The sequence below is a fragment of the Vombatus ursinus genome, unplaced genomic scaffold (genome assembly GCF_900497805.2).
Source record: "Vombatus ursinus unplaced genomic scaffold, bare-nosed wombat genome assembly UNPS02014830.1, whole genome shotgun sequence".
NCBI lineage: Eukaryota > Metazoa > Chordata > Mammalia > Diprotodontia > Vombatidae > Vombatus > Vombatus ursinus.
In genome coordinates, this window is record NW_020954608.1 from 37519776 (window position 1) to 37540526 (window position 20751).

At 38.4% G+C, this 20751-nt stretch overlaps 1 protein-coding gene across 1 annotated transcript in view; it reads left to right on the forward strand.

Annotated features, from left to right (window-relative positions):
• PRKCQ (protein kinase C theta) overlaps nucleotides 1–20751 on the forward strand; it is a 189767-nt gene that overhangs the window by 95263 nt on the left and 73753 nt on the right. Inside the window, exons 10-11 of the mRNA XM_027838577.1 lie at nucleotides 6726–6886; nucleotides 13483–13656. Of these exons, the coding sequence (XP_027694378.1) occupies nucleotides 6726–6886; nucleotides 13483–13656 (335 nt within the window). The remainder of the gene's footprint in view (nucleotides 1–6725; nucleotides 6887–13482; nucleotides 13657–20751) is intronic.

Sequence of the window (20751 nt, forward strand, 5' to 3'; positions counted from 1 at the left end):
TGAAAGGTAACCACAGGCTACCAACAAGAATGACAGAGCACATGATCTCCTTTACAGACAGTAGTACGTAGGGCAAGGAGAATTTTTAAGTGACTTGCTAGAATGTATGATTTTTTTTTCTTTTTGTCATGGCCAAGGAAAAGCTCTCTGGGCTCAAAGTGGACACTGCTCTCCTTCCAGTAAGAAATAATTCTTTACTCTCCAGCATTTGGAGAATGGAAAAGGATCCCTGGGGAAAAAATGGTTTCAAGGTGAAAATGAATTTTTTTAAAGGGATCTGAAGGAGGAAACGGGAATCCTGACCCGTGTCAGGAGATTAGAGAGTGCCATAATGTGATGCAGAGGAAAAAAGAACACTTTAGAGATTAGTAATAGGCATGAGGCCTTTTCCATAGAGGGGAAATCTGGACCCTCTGAGGGAAAAAAAGCAGCTGTTTATTCAAAAGAATAATGGACATAATGAATATATATTAAGTGTTCAATCAATGTTTGTTGAATTAAACTGATTGTCATGTGCTTTAGGAAGAGAGAGCATCCTGTAGGACTCAAAGGAATAATAGCAGAATAGTAATGTTTGTGATTCTTTGCTGGGGATATCATGACACCTCTCTTCTGCCTCACCATAAGAAGGTCTGGTACATGTGTCTGCGTCATGACTGAGACCTTCCTAAGACTTCATAGACCTGATGACCATAGTCTACTTCTAGTAATTCATATGACAGCTGATACTGCCAGAAGGAATCTAGAAAATATTGCAAGAGAAAATGAAGTCCAAGGCAAGAAACCAAGGGCTGTAGGGACAGAAGTGGTATTTTCATCTCTGCAACCAACAGGCGGCAGGGGCTTCATATGAGGAAGGGAGTAGCTAGCTAGGAATATGGCAGCTGAGAATTAGGATCAGAATTTTTGTAACATAGCTTAAAATATAAGAATGAGGGCCAGGAATAGACTATGACTTAGCAGGGCCTCGTAAAAATGTTTTTGCCTAGTGTCTTGCAAATCTAACCAAAAGGACTATAAAGTGAAGGGAAAGAAAATTGTCTATAAAGCTCTATATCATATGTAGTCCTGACAACAAAGGAAGAATAGAGATAGATGCCCTTTAATTCACCAGAGAATCCAAGAATCAGCAATAAAACACATTTTCATATATCTATACACAAGTGCACAATGTATTGGTAATAAGCAAAGTGAATGAGCTATATACCTTAATGAAAGGAGACAAATTGACCCCATCGATATCATTGAGACTTCATTGAATGAGACCCCCAATGGGAATATGTAGCTCAGAAATATATGCCTTTATTCAAATGGAACAGAATAGAAAAAAAAATGGGGCATGGGGAAAGAGCCCAGGGTATACTAAAAAATACTCTTGTGAAGAAGGAAAAATCTAGAAACCAGAGTAGGGTAAAATTATAAGGAATATTTGAGTGAATTCAATTCAATAAACTTTTATTATATGCCTACTATGGGCAAAGTACTGTCCGAGGCACTAGGGATAGAAAGATAGAAATAAGTCTCTTTCCTCGAGAAGATTATATTCCCCAGAAATTTCCATGGAAGGAGAAACAGAAAAGATTTCCATATAAATAAATTATAGGTTACCTGGAAAGGAGGAAATAGGAATTTGGGGAAAAGGTAGGCATAGAAATATGATTAAATAGGGGTGGGGAACTTCAGTTATCCAGACATCTGCTAGATTTCTCCTTTCAGTTGAGATAATGTGTGTAAAGCACTTAGCACAGTGCAGGCTGGCACATAGTAGGCACTATCTCCTTCCTTTTTGCAAAAGTATAGCAGCTAATAGCTAATTCTTGGCTTGCCTTAATAATTGCATCCTTCCAAGTCTGGAGAGTATAAAGGGAAATTGTTATTCTGGACCTGAAGCTGACTGAGAGGAAAGAACTGGTTGCTGAAGAATAAATGATAGAAAAATTTTTGAAGGAAGTAAGTATTCCTTATTAGAACTCACAGTCTAACATGCACACTGTGAGAAAGTTTCTTTTAAAGGGTCTAGAGCTAGGACAAATGGAATCCCATGGCTTAAAATTGTTTTGGGGAAGACACCATGGGAGGATTAGAAACCCTCAAGAATGAAATTAAAAAGATGTAACAGAAATATTTCCAGTCAGGGTAGAAAGGTGGCATTATCTGAAGGAAATAACATGGATGCACAGGGAATTCAGTGGTCAACTTGGATTTTTAATATATGGGTATAAAAGATGATAACATTGTAACATAATGGGAGATTAACACAAAAGCATGGCACAGTATTGTAAGAGTGTGATTATGAATGATTCTTATGAATGATCAGAATGAGCTGAAGCTCACGAGGAATGTCAGATAGCAAAATGTGATTTTAAAAAAATGTCTTACTAGGAAAAAGAGAACAATAAACGAAGGAGTAGGACTGCTGTTGAGGGATGATGGGAAAGTGATAAGGGAGGACAGCAAAAATGAGATGGTAAAAATACTCAAAATTTCCTTTGATTTTGTTTTCTCAATCAAGGAAAATGTGTTTTGCATTGGGAAAGATAGAACAAAAAATGACTAAGGGAGCAACTAGTTGCCTTTTATGAGTTTTGTCGAGTAGAGTATAGAAAGGAGAGGCACAACTGGTTTATCACTACATGATGAATGGTATGTATATATACCATATATACACACACACAGACAACAATACACACACAACACACAACAACAAGAATTAGAAAGTAGTAGGTGCAATTTCTTAGACATCGTCAGTGATCTTTGAAAGACTCTGGAGGACAAGTGAGGTACCATATAATTGGAGAAGAGCAAGTGTATTCTTCTTCAAAAAAAGTTGAGAGTAGAAAATGCAAACTATATGCTAGTAAACTTGACCTCCATTTTTTTGGTAGAAATCTGGAAAGGATTGTTTGTGAGCACTTGGGACAGGAAGGACTCACCACTAACAGCCTGCAGAGCTTCCTAAAGAACAAGCCATGTCAAACTAAACTCAAGTTGTTTTGTTTCGGCTTTTTTTTTGGTTGAATTACTACACTTGTACATGAGCTATAGCAACAAATCAATCAATAAGCATTTCTTAAAACGCCTATAATGTGCCAGGTACTGTTCTAGGCACAGAGGATACAAAGACAAATACTCTGCCCTCAAGGAGCTTATATTCTCTCAGTGGAAACAAGATGAACATAAAGATATGCAAAATATTTTAAAATTAAATACAAGATAATTGGGGTGGGGTGCTGACAGTTGAGATGATAAAAGGCCTCAAGTAGAAGGTGGCACTTGTGGAAATTAGGGATTGAAAGAGAAGGGAATGAGCCAGATTTTGAAGAACTTTACGTGTCAAATAGAGAAGTGTGTATTTAATCTTAGAGGCAATAAGGAGCCCCTAAAAATTCTTGAGCAGGGGAGTAACATAGCCACTCTGTGAATTTTTGCAGAGGGGAGAATATTAGTGAAGGAAGACCTAATCAGGGGACAGATACAACGGATGTTATGGAGGTAGAATTTATAACACTTGACGACAGATTAGATATGGGAAAGTTGGAGGAGTGTGAAGAGCTGAGAAAGGCTTCAAGACTATGAACTTGGGGAATTGGATGAATTATGATGCCCTCAGGAAAAAAAAACAACAGGAAAGTTAGGGGAGGGATGGCTTTAGGGGAAAAGTTGTATTCTGTTCTGTATGTTGAATTTGAGGTGCTTATGGGATATCCAGGTGCAGCTAAAGCTGAGCAGAGAGATGAGGTCATCTATGGAGATTTGGAAGTTATCTGCATTGAGTTAAACTCATAAGAATTTCTGAAATTATCAAGGGAGAGTACAAAGAGAGAAGAGAAGACAGCCTAAAATAGAACCCAAGAATATACTCATACATAGGAGTAGGACGTAAAGACTGTTCTTGTAAAGATCCTGAGAAGGGAGGAGTAGGATCAGAACCCCAACACAACAAGATCACGAAAACTCACCTAGAAGAGAGAATCCAGAAAGAGGGAATGTGTTGAGTTCAGAGCACTACGTCTTAAGAAGGCCGTTAACGAGATGGAAAGGCTTCAGTTAAAGAGGACCAGAACATTAAGATTGTGTCATAAAAAGCATTAATAGTTTAACCTGAAGACGTGATACTTTAAGAGGGCAGAAGGAAGGTTAGAGGAGCATGCATAATAACTGCCTTCGTGTATTTGAAAGGGAGTGAAAGAAATATTGGACATGTTGTGCTTGGTATCATAGGGCAAAAATGGGAATAATGGATGGTGTTGCAGAGAGGCAACTTTCAAACAATGCAGTTACCCAAAAGCAGAATAGAATGGAATGCCTCAGGAAGTAGTGGGGTACTGCCCCCCATCCCTTGAGGTCATCAGGTGAAGGTTAGAGGATAACCTTGGATATACTATAGTAGATGGTTTCTAGGTTCCCTTAAATTTCTACTATTCTGTTAAGTACCCAGCTCAAACTTGTCACCATTACCTCTGTTACAGAATTATGCAGAGAAGAATCTGACTGTGATAACAGTCAATGGTCAAACAGTCAAAAAACAACAAATCCCCAACACCAGGTTTGACTAAGAAAAAAAGCAGGGGTCTCATCAGGGAGTTCATCCATACAGCACAAGTTAAAAGGAATACGATGGGAAATGGTACTCTCCAAAAAAGAACTAGCCAGACTATGTTCAGAAGCAGAATTTTAGTTAAAATACTTTATAGGAAGAGAAATGTCATTTCCTCATAACTTAATTTTGTTTACACTGTTCAATAGTCAGTTGGCTGACCCCAACATGTAACATATTTGCCTGTTACCTACACTTTACAGATTTTAAAAGGCAAATAGATATGGGTAGGGACTGTCAATGGCCCAATTATGCTTTAATACTTCAATAAATTCATCATATCATGTGGCTATTCCCTCTATTGGTGAAGATCATAACTCATTTGTGCTTTCAATACTTTCTAATTCTTGATGTTCTCTGTATGTGTGTGTATACATGCATACACACACATACCATTCATCATGTACTGATAAACCAATTGTGCCTCTCTTTTCTTAGCTAGGTTAAGACAGTAAACTCAGTCTTTTTGAGACACTCAAATTCTTTTCAACATGGTAGAACCAACCATAGCTTATGCTTTGTTGGTAGTACATAGTTTTCTTGGACTGAAGGGTCATTACACACCATGATGACACAGAGGAGAACAATTTCATGAAGAAATAGTCTACTACATTCAAAATTCTATTTAGCAAGAATTAAAAGATTGCTGGTTGGCCAACAATTTGAAGGTAGTTCAGTTTTCACTTAGGAGGTAAGTCAAAGGAAAATAATGGACGCGTGATTCTAGATGTGGAGATCTTCTGATATAAAGGATAAATTTTTTGTTTTGTCTTAAAAAAGAGGAGGATGTCCGATGACCTGAATCATTAAGGATATTAAGTGTTGTAACAAGAAAAAAATTGTTCTTCATTTCCACTGATGGCTCAGATAGGTTAAACAGGAATGCTTTGGGTCACACTCCAGTCTACAGCAGGTTGGAGCTCTAGGAATCCAGGTTTTTTAGTTCCCATTCAAATACTTATTTCACTATACCACCTCCTCTAATTAGGAGGAAATGGGCTCAAATTCTAGCAAGATGACTACAAAACAAAGTTTGTGCCGTGGGATCATAGATTTAGGGATAGAAAAGGCCTAAAAGACCATCAAAAAAGCATTTATATAGTGTTTTCAGGTTTGCAAAACACTTACAAATGCTATCTCAACCCTAGGAGGTAGGTATTATTATTAACCCCCTTTTACAGGTGAGAAAACTGAGGCTGATAAATGTTAAGTGACTTGTCCAGGGTCACACAGCCAAGAAGTATCTAAGGCTAGAACTCAGGTTTTCCTGCCTCCAGGTTCAAGCATTCTATCCACTGTGCCACCTAGCTGCCTTTGGCATCTAATCCAGTCCCTCAATTTACAGATAAGGAAACTGAGGTCCAGGCAGGTTAAGCTTCTTGTGCAAGGTTACACAGATAGTAATTGATGAGGGATAGGATTTGAGCCCAGGATTTCTGAGGTCCAGAAAAATGCAAGGAGCAGTGAATTTAGCTTTTTCACTGAGACACTGATGAGTGGGGGAAAAAAACCATATAAGTGTGAAATAACAGAGTAAAAGAAAGATGAATGGTTTTGGCATTTAGGGGAGGACTTGACTCTAGCCATGTGACAATGGGCAAGTCACACAACTATTCTGAGCATCATTTTCCTAATCTATAACATGGGGATAATCCTCTGTGCGGTTTCTATTTCATGGGGTTGTTATGGGAATCAAATGAGATAACATACAAACAGTATTTAAATATTGGCTGTAATTATTTTCAGGCATCCTTTCCAAATTCACCAGTGCCATTGGGGTGATATATCTGATAGCCATCAACCACAATGACACAAAGGATTGTCAAAAAGGAATCTTTTCTTTTTCAGTTTTGGTTCAGACCCCAATTTGTCCATAGTCTGATTTTGTTCTGCATTTATGGTCAGTGGGTGATTGAGGGTTTTATTCATGACCACCAGCTTGAGATATAGCCTTATAGAGGAACACAGGAATACTCAGATTGTACTTAAAGGTCCCTACCCCATAATTAAATAGCACGAGCTCCTCAAATGGGATATCTGAAGTACAAAATACATGAAAAGTCTGTATGATTGGGAAGCCATTCAATTTCCCAAAGTTTATTTTCAGTAACTGGCTTGCTCATTTCAGAGCCTCAGGGAATCTCCTGGGAGCTGCCAGTGGAAGGGATGGTGAGCACCGAACCTCTTTCAGGACCAGTACTGAAGACAGAACAACCATCCCTCAAGATGAAATTCAGTATTGAGGATTTCATTTTGCACAAAATGTTGGGAAAAGGAAGTTTTGGCAAGGTATGTTACAGGATGAGGAAGTTCATCTGGGCTGATCCCAGAAATTAAAATGAACAAGGATTCTTGTCAGTGGGGCTAATCATTCTGGGGCTGGAATCATATGAGTTCATTGAGCAGCATTTCAATAAGCAAGGATTTGTGTTTGGTATAAAAATCTAGAGGCCTTCCTCTGAACACTATCCAGCTTATCAATATCCCTCTGAAAATATGGCACCTATACTCCTGAAGCCATAGTTTCTAGAAACATTGGTTTAAAACAAGGATTAACATTTCAATTTGACCAGCTTTTATTAAATGCCTACTGTATTCAAAGTAGGGACAGCTAGGTGGCACGGTGGATAGAGTGCTGGGCTTCCTGTTAGAAAGACTCATCTTCCTGGGTTCAAATCTGGCCTTATACACTTACTAGCTGTGTGACCCTAGGCAACTCATTTAATCCTGTTTGCCTCAGTTTCCTCATCTGTAAAATAAATTGGAGAAGGAAATGTCAAACCATTCCAGTATCTCTGCCAAGAAAACTCCAAATAGGGTCACAAAGAGTCAGACACAACTGAACAACAACAATGTTCCAAGTATTGTGCTAAGTGCTGGAGATTAAAAAAAAAAGATTAAAAAGAATGTCCCCATCTTCAAGGAGTTGCCTGTTTAAGAGGAAAGATAAGGGGTTTTCAGAAACAAATATGATACCAAAAAAATGTGATAGAGGCAAATTACACCAGGAAAATTGAAGAGGGGAGAGATGGGATTATCAGGGAAGGATCTTTTGGCCTTTAGTGATAGCAGCACCATGAAATAATGCCCAAGGGCACCAAGGGTATGCTTGGCAGCTGTGAGGCAGGAAAGAAAATTGGGGAAAAGAGAAAAGGCAAAGAGAACAAAGTATGTTTGGGGAAGAGGAATGCCAATCACTGGCACTTCCATTATGCTTCCTACCTTTGGAATGTGGGGACAGAGGAGGGCCACTGCAAAGTCAGGAGTATTTACCCCTGGTCCTAAAGAGAAGACAGGAGTATAGAGTTGCAGCAATGGGCTAGGATGATTGGCATACCTACCTTTTTATTCACTCCCTAAGTGTTTTTCCATCCCACATTCCAATTATGATGAGGTATGGAAGATAGCACATTGATATCAATGTAGGATGCTTTTATCCTAATGGTAAAATGACTTAGGGACTTCAAACTCAGATTTCCCAGCTTCTGCTGCTCCTGAAGAACCTTCAGTTTGTCAGTGAGGATCAGTTGAAAGAAGTGAGGATGTTTAACCTTGAGAAGATGAGGGTGGGAATAGACATAAGAGCTGTCCTCATTTAGAGGGCTTATCCTTTGGAAAAGGACTCATACCACTTGGCCTCAGAGGATAGAACCAGAAGCAGTCGTTGCAAGGTGCAGAGTAAAATCTAGGCTTCTTAGAAGGAAAAGCTTCCAAATAACTAGTTACCGCCAAGTGGAACAGGCTTCTTTGAGATGTCATGGACTCCCTCTCTTTAGAGAGCTTCAAACAAAGGCTAGACCATATTTTGTCAGGAAAGGTGTAGAGGGATTCTTGTTCAGGTACAGGTTGGAGTAGATGACTGCTGAGGTCCTCTCCCACTTTTAAGATTCTGTGAACTAAAAAGGGGACCAGCAATCTTCTGTATGAAATCCTGACCCATTTTCATGGGCAAGAATGTTTGTCAATTCTAACATCAACATGGATAGGGAATTTTCAAGATAAGACATTAATAATGGGCTATGGGAAGATATAGAGATAAGTTCATAATATGCAGATATCCTCACTGGCCTTATAAGTCTTTTATGTACCTAAATGTAGCCCTAGAAAAAGCCCACTGGCATGGGTCCTTCCCCACCTGGGAAGGATCACACTGCTTCATGCACTTGTAACTGCTATCAATGTAATATTTAGACACCTGTTCTCTAGACTTTGGCAGGGACACTCACCCAAATTATACTGAGCAAGCTAAAACACAAGTTAGCATCAACAACAGCTGCATAAAGCTGTATCCCACTCAGAATTTGGGTCTCAACCCTGGCAGTTGCCTTCAGCAAATTCCGCTCTTCTTTTCAAACTGCCCCTTGTCATCCTGAATTCTTTTAGATGTTCCTTGCAATAATATTACCTGCTACAAATTCACTTGGCATTAATCTAGGCACAACAAACAATTTTATAGCTACTCTTCATTATCCATCAATTAATGTGCACTTATAACATGTTACCAAAATCCTAAGCACATTATGTAGATTAAAACTGCCTTTTCAGCTGCTTAGTTTATGGCTGGTTTGGGGGTGTTTATTGAAAGAAATAATTATAGCAAGAGCACTTTTAATTGTTAATGAAATAGTTTTTCCTTTTTGTCCCCAACCCTGTGGCTTTCCATATTTGAATAAGAAAGCCATTCAATTAAATTCATAAATTATGTCAACATCTGAAGGACAAATAAGAGGTCCAGTTTTACTCTGCTATGTACAAGGATTAGCACCTCAGTACCTCATTTAATCATCCAATCCGGCAAATATTTGCTAAGTGCCTACTGTGTGTGAGGCGGTTTACCTAAAGAGCAGAAAATTAAAGCAAGAAGGAAGATGAAGACCTACACCAAAGACTGGAATTCTGTCTTTCCCACAATAATGGAGATCCTTTTAAATTGACTTTCCTTTTTCTCCTTTCATTTTTCTCTGTCTTAAACTGCCTCTTCTTCTATCTTGTCTTATCCCATCTTCTTTCCTAATTTGCTTCTTTTCTCCTTTTCACTTCTCCTGGAAAAGGAAGCATTAATCAATGAGAACCAGCACATCTTCATCAAGAAGAGATCATGCTGAACTAACTTCATTTCCTTTGTTTTAAAAAGTTACTAGACTGGTACCTCAAGAGATAAATGCTATAGGTGATCTACCTAATAATAATAGTAATAGCTAATATTTGTATAGTACCTAATATGTGCCAGGCGCTATACTAATATAATATCATTTGTTCCTCACAACAACCCTGAGAGGTAGGTGCTATTATTATCCCCATTTTACAGATGAGAAAACTGAGGAAAACAGAAGTTAAGTGACTTGACCAGGTTCTCTATCTACTGTACCACCTAGCTGCCCTCTATACTTTATCAGTGCTTTTGACAGTCTCTCATGCAAGCAAAATAGTCTCTCTTACAAGCCAGATAGAGGTGGACTAGATAATGAAATAGGTAAATTCAGAACTGACTAAGTGATCAGATCCAAAGAATAGTTATTAATTACTTAACGTTATCTTGGAAAGGAAGAGTCTAGTAGAATGCTCCAGGGACCTGTCCTTAACCATAAGCTAGTCAATATTTCTGTCGATGAGGGGGATGTGTTGTTCTCTGCCCTTCTACTTCTAGAAAGACCTGGGTAGCATGCTTATCAAATTTGCTAATATCGTGAAATGAGGAGCTATAGCTAACCTATGAGATGACCAAGTCAGAATTTTAAAAGATCTGTATGGTTTAGAACAATGGACTAATCAAATCAAATGACATTGAATGGGAACAAATGTAAAGTTTTACATTTGGAATTATATAATCAATTGCTCAATACAGGAAGGGGAGAACTGAAAGAGATCTGGGTATTTTAGTTTATTGCAAGATAAGAACACATAAGTGAAAGGCAACCAAAACAAAGCCCTAATTCGATCAATCAGTAAACATTTATTGTTGTTCAGTTGTGTTCACTCTTTGTGATCCCACTTGGGATTTTCTTGGCAAAGATACTGAAGAGGGTTGCCATTTCCTTCTCCAGTTCATTTTACAGATAAGAAAACTGAGGCAAACAGGGTTAAGTGACATGCCCAGGGTCACACAGCTAGCAAGTGTCTGAGGCCAGATTTGAATTCAGGAAGATGAGTCTTCCTGAATTCAGGCCAGGCACTCTCTCCACCTAGCTGCCCCAAACATTTATTAAGCACCTACTATGTGCCAGGCACTGTGCTAAGCTCTCACGTTAAAAAAAAAGAGAGACAAAAGACAGTCCCTGACCTCGAGGAATTTACAGTTTAATGGGGAGACATGCAAACAAATATATACAAAGTGAACTATACATAGGAAAATAGAAAATAATTAATAGAGGGAAGGCACTGGAATTAAAAGGAGTTAGGAGAGGCTTCCTAGAGAAGGTGAGATTTTAGTTGGGACTTAAAGGAAGCCAGGGGGGTCAGTAGTTAGAGCTGAGGAGGGAGATTATTTTAGGGATGGAGGACAGCCAGGAGGCCATTGTCACTGGAAGAATATGTACTGGGAAGTAAGATGTAAGAAGACTGGAAAGGTAGGAGGGGACTACATTATGAAGGGCTTCGAATGCCAAACAGAGCATTTTACATTTGCTCCTGAAGGTAATAGGGAGCCACTGAGTAGGTGGGGAGAGGGTGAAGTGATTAGGCCTGCACTTTAGTGGCTGAATGGAGGATGGATTGGAGTGGGAAGAAGACTGAGGCAGGCAGATCCACCGGCAGGCTATTGCAATAGTCCAGGCATGAGGTGATGAGGACCTGCACTAGAAGATGTCAGTGTCAGAGGAGAGAAGGGGGCATTTCAGAGAGACATTGCAAAGGTGAAATCAGTGGGCCTTGGCAACAGATTGGATATCACGGCGAGGGGCAGGAGCAGGCACTGTGAGAGATCCGGGGTGACTCCTAAGTTGTAAGCCTGAGGGACTGGGAAGATGGTGTTGTCCTCTACGTGAATAAGGGAGGGGGGAAAATGAGTTCTAGTCTTGAGCTTTATTAAGAGATCATTAGTATCCAGAATGAAGCAAGCGATGGCCCTGCTCCAGACCACATATAGAGTATAGTATCCTCTTCTGGGTGCCATATTTTAGGAAGGGACATTGATAAATAAAGGGGAGAATAATCAGGAAGGTGAGCATCAGTTGAAGGAACCAGGGATGTTTAGCCCAGAGAACAGAAGACCTAGGGAATACATGATAACCGTCTATAAATATGTGATGCCATAATGTAGGAAAGAAATTAAATTTGTTCTTCTTGGTCCCAGGGGACAGAACCAGAAGTGATGGCTAGAAGTCACAATGGGGGTGTTAGACTAGGTGTGAGGAAAAACTTCCTAACAATTAGAGTGATAGAATAGTCTAGTTTGGGAGAAATACTGGATTCCCCCATTATTAGAAGTCTTAAAGCAAAAGGAATAGATAACCACCCATTGGTTAAGTTGTAGGGGTAATCCATGTAAGTTGTATTAGATGGCCTTTGAGTTCTTTTCCAACTGAGATTCTATGATTTCTCCGTTTGCTCAACTGCCTCACTTTGTGTGATTTATGATTTCCCCAAAGAAATCTCTACCTTTTTCCCATATCCTCATATAATAGTAGTAGTCTCAAAATGATGGGAGCCAGGGGAGGAATTGGAAACCGACTGTGATCCTCAGGGCTTCTTTGTTCAATGGGCCCACAATGACCTTAAGGTCCCGATTAGTGTGAACAATAAATCCCCTGAATCAGTCATAGATATTTGAATTCACCCTATTTGTAGCTATAGTTATGTAAAATATGGTAACTAGTTTCAGCCCAGTGGAAATGTGACGTGTGAATTCTAATAATGTGACCGTTTGACAGGATCCATTGTTTCAATTAATCAGAACCTAGCTTTGACCCTCACAGATTATTCCCAGGACCCTTGGGGTTAGGCATTTTCCTAATCCCAAAATGCATGGCCTCCATACTTTTCACACAATTCAGCAGGGAGACAGAAGGTTATGAATGAGCAGCCTATATATGGTATATTTGCCATGTCAATGATCATCCAAATACCCTTGACCTTCCTTCTATTATACAAGGATAGTCAATGGCTTGAAACTAGCAAGAAAAGTTAGCCACCAATATCAATATTTGGAGACTGATTAACCACTCAGTAACCCTGATTACCCAAGAAGTAATTTCCTTCCTACCTAAGTTGACACTAGTTTATTTGGGGGTGGGGGGGTGGGCAGAGGATAATAGAGGAACTGAAATACAGCTAGATCCTAATTAGTGAGAATGATTCATCTTCTGAAGTGGCCCCATTATTCCAATTTGCACCGCATATTTCCATTGGACTAGAATCATTACCATGTTTTACGTAATTATACTTCAAATAGTGCAGATGTGAACACATGTGACCACTCTAAGAAATTCTTTACTCGCACTCAGTTGGATCTAACTATCTGCATTTACCACCTCAAAAAGAAAGTGTGTAGATGTACTGAGGATAGAAATTAGGGACCTTCTCAAAAAGCCTATGCTGTATTTATTCTTACCTACCCTCCATTCTTCAGCACAGTGGAACTGGAGTAACTAGTAATTGCTGCATTTTTTAAGGCCCAGGGAATAATATCCCATGCCACAGCATTTTTAATACTATGATAAATCCTAAAATGAGAACCAAAAGTTAAATTTTAGAGCATTTGTTAGTAAAACAAATTTCAACAAAGGTTTATAGTATTAAAATGTTAAGTAATGCCCTAGGCCAATGAAAACAGACTTCTACTCTGGCTGAAGAGAAAAGTCTTACCTCTCAGTCTTTATAAGAGTTTTATGGACTCTCTTTTCTTTTTTTAATGACAAGTCTGAACCAATCACTTATTTGTCTCCAAGGTATTCCTGGCAGAATTCAAGAAAACGAACCAATTCTTCGCAGTAAAAGCCTTGAAGAAAGATGTTGTTTTGATGGACGATGATGTTGAGTGTACCATGGTAGAAAAACGAGTTCTTTCACTAGCGTGGGAACATCCATTTCTAACTCACGTGTACTGCACATTCCAGACTGAGGTACTGTTACAATATTTATATCACTCATTCCTAAAAGAGAATAATAGTTATTACCTGCCCAGAACTGGGACATCAAATACACCCATGCCGTCAGTTCCTCTTCTCTAATTCCATTGATTTCAAGTGTTGGTTCTGAGGTTGAATGAATGCCTCCATTTCTTCAACTGTAAAATGAGGATAATAGTAACACATACTTCCCAGTTGAGAAGATCAGATAAGATAATATTTGTAAAGTGCTTAGCTCAGTGCCTGGCATGCAGTAGGCACTTGATAAATTCTTGTTTCCTTCTTATGAAACTAGTTAATGACATTTAGGCAAGGTATGCCTTTGGAGGAATTTTGTGCACAAGTAGTCAAAGGATGCATTTGGGAGGGTGAAAGCAAGTCGAGAAGGCCTTCCTGGCACCACTTAGGACAAAACACTTGTGCAGACATATACTCTAACAGGACAATCCTGGATGCCTTGCACCTTGTGAGGGCTTAGTAAATATTTAATGATGAGTTAAGGGGACTAGATAGTAGAAACACCTACATTTCCATTCCTCTTTCACCATGTGGGTTCTAAGATGCTTACTCTCGAAAAAATTTCCTGTCCTAAAGCATTTGGTTAAGCTGGGTCAAAGTGAAACAGACAATCCAGCATAGAGACTCCACTTCTTTTAAAGGATGAATATAAAAACATCTGAGAAGGTTACATTTGCCCAGAGAGCACAAATAGATATAACTTCACAAAAAAAAAGTTCCCGTGACTAGTTCTTAACCTTTTTTGTATCATGGAACCCTTTCTAGCATGTTGGTGAAGGCAATGGACCCCTTAGAATAATACAATTATGCCTTCTGCATCACAGCTTTTGATATATTGGGGTCGGCATAAGAAATTAAATGGGAATTTTGGGGGAGTTTTGCAGAAGCTGCCTATGAACAAATAATACAAATTTTACAATAGGGTACTGTAAACACCCCATAAAAGAAAAAGAAAAAAATCAGACTTCTGTGATACAAAGGGAGGGCCACTGCTCAGATTTTTACAATCTAGCCAATAGCTCACAGGTGCTCAGATTCCTTAAGAGTCGAGCTAATATGGCAGATCTTTAATAAACCTTGTTTTTGGCTGGAAAAAATGTAAAAAAAAAACCAAGCACATGTAACATGTATGCAGTGTAGATAGAAGGCACTTTCCTGGGGAGACCATCAAAGGCATCTTACAGAAGATGGGATTTGAACTGATTCTTGAAGGAATACACGGGGCTAAGAGGCAAAGGTGAGGAAAAGGAGAATCCCAGGCATGAGTGGGTAGCTAGCGCAGGGAACAAAGAGAGTAAACCCCAGGGGTGGAAAACCTGCAGCCTTGAGGCCACATGTGGCCCTTCTAGGTCCTCAAGTGTGGCCTTTGAATCCATATGATCAAAGAGCCACACTTGAGGACCTAAAGGGCCACATGTGGCCTCAAGGCCATTTGAACTGCAAGTAGGCCAATACGACTGGATTATAGTGTGAGGAGGGGAGTGAAGTATAAGAAAGATAGGGAAGGGGCTGAGTTATGAAGAGCTTTAAATGCCAAAGAGAGGAGTTTATCTTTGACCTAGAGGTGATAGAGCTCATTAAGGTTGAGGGAGGAGGTGGAGGCGGTGACATGATCAGATCAACATTTTAGAAAACAACCCTGCACAATTTTTTAAAACAAATGGTAAAAATTGCTTTTACATCTGTTTTCTTTCACAACATGACTAATATGGAAATTTCTGGCCTGACTGCACATGTATAATCTATATCTAATTGCTTCCCTTCTCAAGGCGGAGAGGGGAGAGGAGGAGGGTTAGAATTTAGAATTCAAAATTTTTAAAAACAAGTGTTAAAATTTGTTTTTACATGTAATTGGAGGACAAATTAAAAAAGGGAAGGGTTGGGGAAAGGAAAGGAAAGAGGAAACAACTCTGGCAGCTGGATCAGAGTGCCAAGGTGACCAGGGAGGAGCCAACTGCATTAGTCACTAGGTGATAAGGGTCTTCTCTGGCTTTGCAATTATTTTTATTGGTCTCTTAGGAGCTCCGTATCAGGGAGAATCTTAAGTATTTTTTTCTTAAATTGTATATATTGCCATTTTCTTAAAGATGTTCTATTCATTAGTCCAAAACAAGATTGTAATGCTTTAATCTTATTTTAATACTTTTTCTTAGAACTTTGCCCTTGTTGGGCATTATTTTACAATCCCAGAGCACTGGGAAAGTTGAGATTCCAGATCTGCACATTCAACCAAAGTCAACTCACTCTACTGCTGAGTTCCATGGTGAAATTTTCGACTGTAAAATCATTCATAAAACTCTACCATCTGACAATGGGCACACTAGCCACATTCCACACAATTAAAAGTGTTCTTTCCACATAAGTCATAACATTGTTTTTGTTCAGTCCTGTCCAACTCTCCATGACCCCACTTGGTGTTTTCTTGGCAAAGATACTAGAGTGGTTTGCCATTTCCTTCTCTACCTCATTTTATAGATGGGGAAATTGAGTTAAGTGACTTGCCCAGGGTCACTGTGAGTGACCTGAGGCTGAATTTGAACTTGGGCCTTCCTGACCCCAGGACCAGCACTCTATCCACTGTGCCACCTAGCAGCCCAAATGATAATATACAAAGTAACTTTGCTTTCAACGGCCAGGCTCCCACCCATTCTTCTTGTTTCAACAGTAGCAGAAGGAGTAAATCTTAAAACACTTTTGACTTCAGTTTTCTAAATTCCACGACATATTATTTTCTAGCATTAAGGCTCTTGTTTATTTACGTCAATGGCCAGAAAAATAGTATTTTCTTCCGTTTGAATTTACTCTATTATTATTATGACTATTAGAAGTAAAATCATCAAGACAGTAATTATCAACTTCTTTTTCATTTTATGTCAGCAAATTTTCCTTAAGAACAAAGTTAAATTTTATTTTCTGGGTTGAATGAACTTGGTTGGGTCACTTGGAAATTTTGCAAATAATTATAATCAGTTCCATAAAATCATTAGCTAATTTCTCTAATAATGAAAAGCAGTCATTCATTCAAGCCTTGTAACTGCTATACCCCCCAGTAGTTTTACCCCGTTTGTTTAATATTTGGCTAGCTAGGTTGACACGGTTCTTATTACTTTCTAATTTTCCATGTTCTCTTTTTCTATGTTCCTATTAAAAAGACATTTACTTTTTCTCATGAGAAAATTGGACTTTCTATCTAGCTTTCTATCTGTTTCTGAACAGTTGGACCATGTATCCATGCATAAATTCCTAGACTACATTTTATTCAATTTTATTTCATTTTTAACTTAAAAACAAATCAACATGAAATGAAATTCAAAACAAAAAATAACAGTTGTCCCATTATCCCTTCTCTCTCATCTATCTTTGTTCATTTCCCTTAGGTATGTTTCTACTTCAATACTTTATGAATCTGTGATTTTGTCCCTGTCCTACAGCAATTTGGTAATTCTTCTCCCCTTTATTAGACAGTTTTCACGAGCTCAGGGAGATCTCCATGCCTCTAGGAAGCATCAGAATAGGACCTTTAATGAAAATGATTTATTCCTTCTCTACTCTCCTCTACCTCCCTATCCCCTCATAATAACAATAACTAACATTTATATGTGGGTATATACACATATGTATGTATACATATTTACTGTTTAGATATTATCATAAAACATTCATTGTATATATAAATAGTATATATTTAATTTAAATACTAAATATGTATATACTTTTCTGAGTCCATCTTGTACCTTATTTATTTTTAGAGTTTAATGTTACTTCCCTATATCCCACACTGAGTATATATGTAAAATTCTATATCCTCCATTTAAAGAGTTAGTGTTTTCTTAATATGAGTTTTAGAAAAGTGAAAATACTTCAAGGATTTTGACTACTTCTAAGCATTTCTCTTCCGTAAATGATGTCTCTATGTATCTTCTATGGACATTTCTACTATTCGATATAATATTCCTATGTTTAAGTATATTCAGTTATTCCCAGAACAAGCATATGTTTCTTTAAATTTGTGGATATAAACAGAAAAAAATGAAGCCTTTATTTCTAGGCCTTCATATTCTTCCTTTTTAATATTTGGTTAAAAAAGAGTAGAAAATCCAAATGAAAATTACTTCCTTCCTATTTCTTTAGTGTCTGATTTCAGGTTATCCATACAGGAGATCTTAGAGATCATTATCCTTTTATAAATGGGGAAATTAAAAGTCAGGAAAATTAAGTGATTTACACAGCACTGTGCCTTCAGTTAAACAAGAAACATTTATTAAATGCCTACTATATCTCAGGGGAAGCTAGGTGGTGCAGTGGATAGAGTCCTGGGCCTGAGGTCAAGAGGACCTCAGTACAAATTTGGCCTCAGACACTTAAAACTGTGTGACCTGGGCAAGTCACTTAACCTTGTTTCCCTCGGTTTTCTCGTCTGTAAAATGAGCTGGAGAAGCAAATGGCAAACCACTGCAGTGTCTTTGCCAAGAAAACCCTAAATGGGGTCAGAAAGAGTCAGATACAACTGAACAACTCTATCTCAGGCCCTGTGTAAGTCCCAGAGATGCAAAACCAAAAATCAAACACACTGTGCCTTCAATGAGCTTATAGTCCTAACAGGGAAAACAATGTGTTCACATGTAAATATGTTTAAAATGTATACAAGAGAAATGCAAAATAATTTGGGGAGAAGTCATTAGAGAGACCAGGAAAAGTCTCATATAGGAAGTGGCTCTTGAACTGAGTTTTGAAGAAATACAAAGATTCCAAGAGACAAAGGTGAGGGTGATATGCCTTCCACGCATGGGGTCAGTATGATCAAAGAAAGAGAGATGGGAAATCAAAAGTCATTGAGGAGCAGCAAGGAGGACAGTTGGATAGAACTGTACTGTTCATTAAGAAAAGTAATGTTGGAAAAGCCTGGAAAGATAGTTTATAGCCAGATTGAGAAGGGTTTTAAATGCCCCTCAAAAGATGAGGTTGTATATGACCCTAGAGACAGTTATGTTGAAGTTATGGAGTCAGGAAGGGACATGATCAGACCTGAGTTTCAGAATTATCAATTTTGCAACTCATTGGCAGGTGAAAAGAGGAAAAAGACTGGAGGTGGGAAGAACAATAGGAGACTTGGGATAATAATCCATGAAAGAGGTAATGAGGGCAAGAACTAAGTTGTGAGCCTAGGAAAAAAAAAGATGTTGTGGAGACAAAATTGGCAGCTCTTTAGAGATGAGGGAGAGTGTGGTGTCAAGAATGACTCCTAGGTTTTGAACCTAGATGACTGGAATGATGGTGGTGTCCTCAACAAAGAAAAGAAAGTTAGGAAGATGATGGGGTGGGGTAGACAAAACGTAGTAAGTTCAACTTCAGGCTTATTGAATTTGAGATACCTACTTGCCATCCAGTTCAAAATGCCCAATAGGCAGTTGGTGATATGGAAGTGAAATGTAAGAGAGAAACTAGGGCTAGATGTATGGATTTGTGAATCCTTTGAATAATGACAATTCTTTTTTTTTTTTTTTTGCAAGGCAGTTAGGGTTAAGTGACTTGCCCCGGGTCACACAGCGAGTAAGTGTCAAGTGTCTGGTCTGAGATCACATTTGAACTCAGGTCCTCCTGACTCCAGGGCTGGTGCTCTATCCCCTGCACCACCTAGCTGCCCCAAATAATGATAATTCTTAAACGTTAGCTGATCTAATGAAGTCACCAAGTGAAAGGGGAGAAGAAAATAGGGTCCATGGAACATAAGAATAAGGATAAGGTAATGCAGCCAAAGAGACTGAAGAACAGACAAGGAAGAACAGAACCAAGAAGACAGAAGTGTCATGAAGACTTGGAGAAGACCTAGTATCCAGGAGAGAGTGCTCAGCAGTGACACATGTAGCAGACAGGTCACTAAGGATGAGCATTGAGAAAAGATCATCAAATCTGACCATTAAAGGGATCATCTGGTAACTTTGAAGGGAGCAGTTTCAGTTGAATGGTGAGGTCAAAAATGTGATTTCCAAAGGAAAGAGAAAAAGAGGAAAAAGTGGAGGCACTGTATATATCCAGATGGAAAGAAATTCAAAGGAGGAAAGGTTGTTGTGTGATGGCAGCTGAGGGAGCATCTAGGTGACAATGAGGAGCAAAAATCTTGCCAATGTCTCCTCCACGATCAGTGTGCCAGGTGCCAAGGAAGAAGGTACAGCCAGCACTGGAAAGGATAGTAGTAGCCTAATATATGTTTGGTGAATTGAATATGACTTAAATAAGGTTTTACAATGAATTAATAAAAACCAAGTTGGCCTAAGAACCCCATCTTAGATGCTTATACCATGAACTTATCAACGAAGGCTTTTTTGAGACATTATTTGATCCTGATACATTAATTTAATTAAATCAAATTAATTTAATTAAATCCTGATTAATTAAATTTAAAAGTCCTCATTTATCATTGAGCCTTCTAGAATTTGAATCTTAATAGGTTTGAAACCTAATTTTTAAAAAGTCAGAGATTTTACCTTTTTAAGCCATAAAAAAATAAGAATTAGAGTTAGAAGGGACCTAAGAGAACAGCTAATCCAAATACCTAATTTTATAAATAAGGAAACTGAGATCTAGTAAAGTAACTTGTTCAAAGTTACATGACTAATAAGTGTCAGAGCTGTGCAATCATCATGACCCTATTGCCTAATTTTACAGATGACAATACTGAGTCCCACAGAGATTAACAGACTGGCCTAAGGTCATACCGATAATAAGTAGAAAAATCCAAGGAACGAACCTCAGTCCTTATTCTCAATTCATTGTTAATTCTGCTACACCAGATTACCCTTATTCGTCACTAATCCAAGAGCATTGCTTTTGAAGACTCAGTGCTTTGATGGTAGAGTGAGGGAAAATGTGCCTCATGACGATGTGGATTTTGGCCAATTTTTTTTACAACAATAGCAATATGATTAAAAGGATTTGGTCATGCAAACTGCTGAAATTAGCATACATCTGTTGTTTGAAAAAAGATAGAGATGATTTTTTTTCCAGTTCCTATATTATTACCTTGGCTTTGCAAGTTAGAATACCTATATCAAAATCTTTTGTTATTGCATA